The sequence below is a fragment of the Salvelinus sp. IW2-2015 genome, unplaced genomic scaffold (assembly GCF_002910315.2).
Source record: "Salvelinus sp. IW2-2015 unplaced genomic scaffold, ASM291031v2 Un_scaffold8516, whole genome shotgun sequence".
NCBI lineage: Eukaryota > Metazoa > Chordata > Actinopteri > Salmoniformes > Salmonidae > Salvelinus > Salvelinus sp. IW2-2015.
The window spans coordinates 4,543-7,078 of NW_019949775.1; the positions used below are offsets into that span (position 1 = coordinate 4,543).

The 2,536-nt window shown below is 46.3% G+C and overlaps 1 protein-coding gene across 1 annotated transcript in view; it reads left to right on the plus strand.

The window, feature by feature from the left end:
• Nucleotides 1-6: 6 nt before the first annotated feature.
• Nucleotides 7-2,536, plus strand: part of LOC112079573 (nondiscriminating glutamyl-tRNA synthetase EARS2, mitochondrial) — a 7,090-nt gene continuing 4,560 nt past the window's right edge. The window contains exons 1-3 of the mRNA XM_024145484.2: nucleotides 7-146; nucleotides 904-1,012; nucleotides 2,013-2,166. Coding sequence (XP_024001252.2) covers nucleotides 924-1,012; nucleotides 2,013-2,166 — 243 coding nt within the window. The 5' untranslated portion in view covers nucleotides 7-146; nucleotides 904-923. The remainder of the gene's footprint in view (nucleotides 147-903; nucleotides 1,013-2,012; nucleotides 2,167-2,536) is intronic.

Here is a 2,536-nt window from a genome sequence, read left to right on the forward strand (position 1 = left end):
CGGACACCTTCCTCTCCTCCTCAACAGAGATGGCAGTAAGCTCTCCAAGAGACAAGGAGATATCTACATACAGAGTTTCCAGAGGAGTGGGGCCCTACCGGAAGCTCTACTGGATATCACCACACACTGTGGATCTGGCTTTAACAGTAAGAGAGGGAGGGGGAGAGAGAGAAAGGCAGGGGGATATCTTTATACAGAGAAGTAGTGCACCATACAGGGAATAGGAGTCAGAAGTAGTGGACTATAAAGGGAATAGGAGTCAGAAGGGAATAGAAGTCAGATGTAGTGCACTATACAGGGAATAGGAGTCAGATGTAGTGCACTATACAGGGAATAGGAGTCAGATGTAGTGCACTATACAGGGAATAGGAGTCAGATGTAGTGGACTATGAAGGGAATAGGAGTCAGATGTAGTGCACTATAAAGGGAATAGGGGTCAGAAGTAGTGCACTATAAAGGGAATAGCAGTCAGAAGTAGTGCACTATAAAGGGAATAGGAGTCAGATGTAGTGGACTATGAAGGGAATAGGAGTCAGATGTAGTGCACTATACAGGGAATAGGAGTCAGATGTAGTGCACTATAAAGGGAATAGGAGTCAGATGTAGTGGACTATGAAGGGAATAGGAGTCAGATGTAGTGCACTATAAAGGGAATAGTAGTCAGAAGTAGTGTACTATAAAGGGAATAGGAGTCTGAAGGGAATAGGAGTCAGAAGTAGTGCACTATAAAGGGAATAGGAGTCAGATGTAGTGGACTATAAAGGGAATAGGAGTCAGATATAGTGCACTATAAAGGGAATAGGAGTCAGATGTAGTGCACTATAAAGGGAATAGGAGTCAGAAGTAGTGGTAGGGTGCCATTAGAGACACAATCTAAATGCATTTCCCCCTGTCGTCCTGCAGGTAACCGTGTGGGTCGTAAGATGGAGGAACTGATCGCTGAGTTTAACCCGTCTAAGATCACCACCCACTCTGCCCTGCTAGACCCGGACAAACTACCTGAGTTTAACAAGTACACTACCTGTCTGTCTCTCTATGTATCCCTCTCTCTATCTCTCTCCCTCCACAAGTTCTTTAGGCTGGCTGCTGTCAAACCTCAAGGTAGAGTGTAGTTCAAGGGTAGAAGCCATAGTAGGTTTGTCCCTGTTGCTCTGGGGTTCTTAACTCAGCCACCAGGTAGAGTTGTGGGTAGTGTAGTCTGAGTACCAGTCTCTTTAACATTCCACTCCTTGTCATGACACAGAGCTGTGGGTTGTGTAGTCTGAGTACCAGTCTCTTTAACATTCCACTCCTTGTCATTGCCATAGAAACTGGTCTCTGGTAATCTCAACGTTCAATATGCAGCTGGTTTACGGCAGAGTTGCTCATTGGTTGTTACGAAATAACATTCATATTTTCCATGACGAGCATCTTTTCACGCTGTCAACAGACTGGTTTTATCTGGCTGAACCAAACAGAAACGGTTGCTTAGCAACCGGATAGCAACACTTTCAGTGGAGAGAAAACAGAGATAGTTCCAGTAGTTGCATAATCGTTGTGATTGGAGGATAGCTGTGAGGGGTTATCGAATCAGGATCAACTCCTCTGTTCTCCTCGTGCTCATTAATGATAGAATCTTCAGATTTGAAGATGGCAGAACGTCCGGTCTCTTTGGCACATGGTGTGGAGTGTTAACTAAGAGACTGTTACCCAGGCTACAGGTGGTGCTGTTGCACTGTGTATTTCTGCCTATATATTGTGTCTGCTGACCTGCCTCATTCAGTCATGATAAATGACTCCAATAATCACCTCGTCATGATCTTCAGTTTAGAATGCAATTTGATGAATCAGATGGAGAGAAGGTGTGACACCAATCAGGCCCCTGAGTACTGACTGGCACCGCCCACCCCTGGTTCTAGCACATAAGGGTCTAGGATCAGCTTTCTCAATGCTTCTCCTAACCACCCTTATCTTAACAACTCACTCTAGACCAGTCCTTAGTAATCTCAGTAATCCTCTCTGTGTTCTCCCAGGATCCACCTGCAGCAGCGTATCGATGACGCGGTGCAACGTGATTGGCTGGTGAAGGATCTGCAGGGGCGGATCCAGGAAGTGTACGGAACACAGGTCCAGGATCAGGATGTTCTGCAACCAGATTACATCACAAGGGTTCTACACCTGCGCAAGGTAACTATGACCTCATCACAGGGGTTCTACACCTGCGTGCACGGTAACTATGACCTCATCACAGGGGTTCTACACCTGCGTGCACGGTAACTATGGACGTAACCAAGGTAACAGGGCAGCAGCTGTTGTGTCAATCTTCGCACCAGCTGAAAAACCCTCTGGAACCCTTTGGCATTCTGACATTCCCAGTTTGAGAATATCACAGCCCAGTGCAGAATGTGGAGCCTGTCTGTCTGGAGGTCACCGTCTCTCTCACTCACTCACATATCTCCTCTCTGTCTGAGCTGGTAGCTCCAGAGTATTCCTACCTTTGGGTTCCACCCTCCTTCTCTGTCTAATTCTCTCTCTCTTTCTCTCTTTCTTTCTTTCT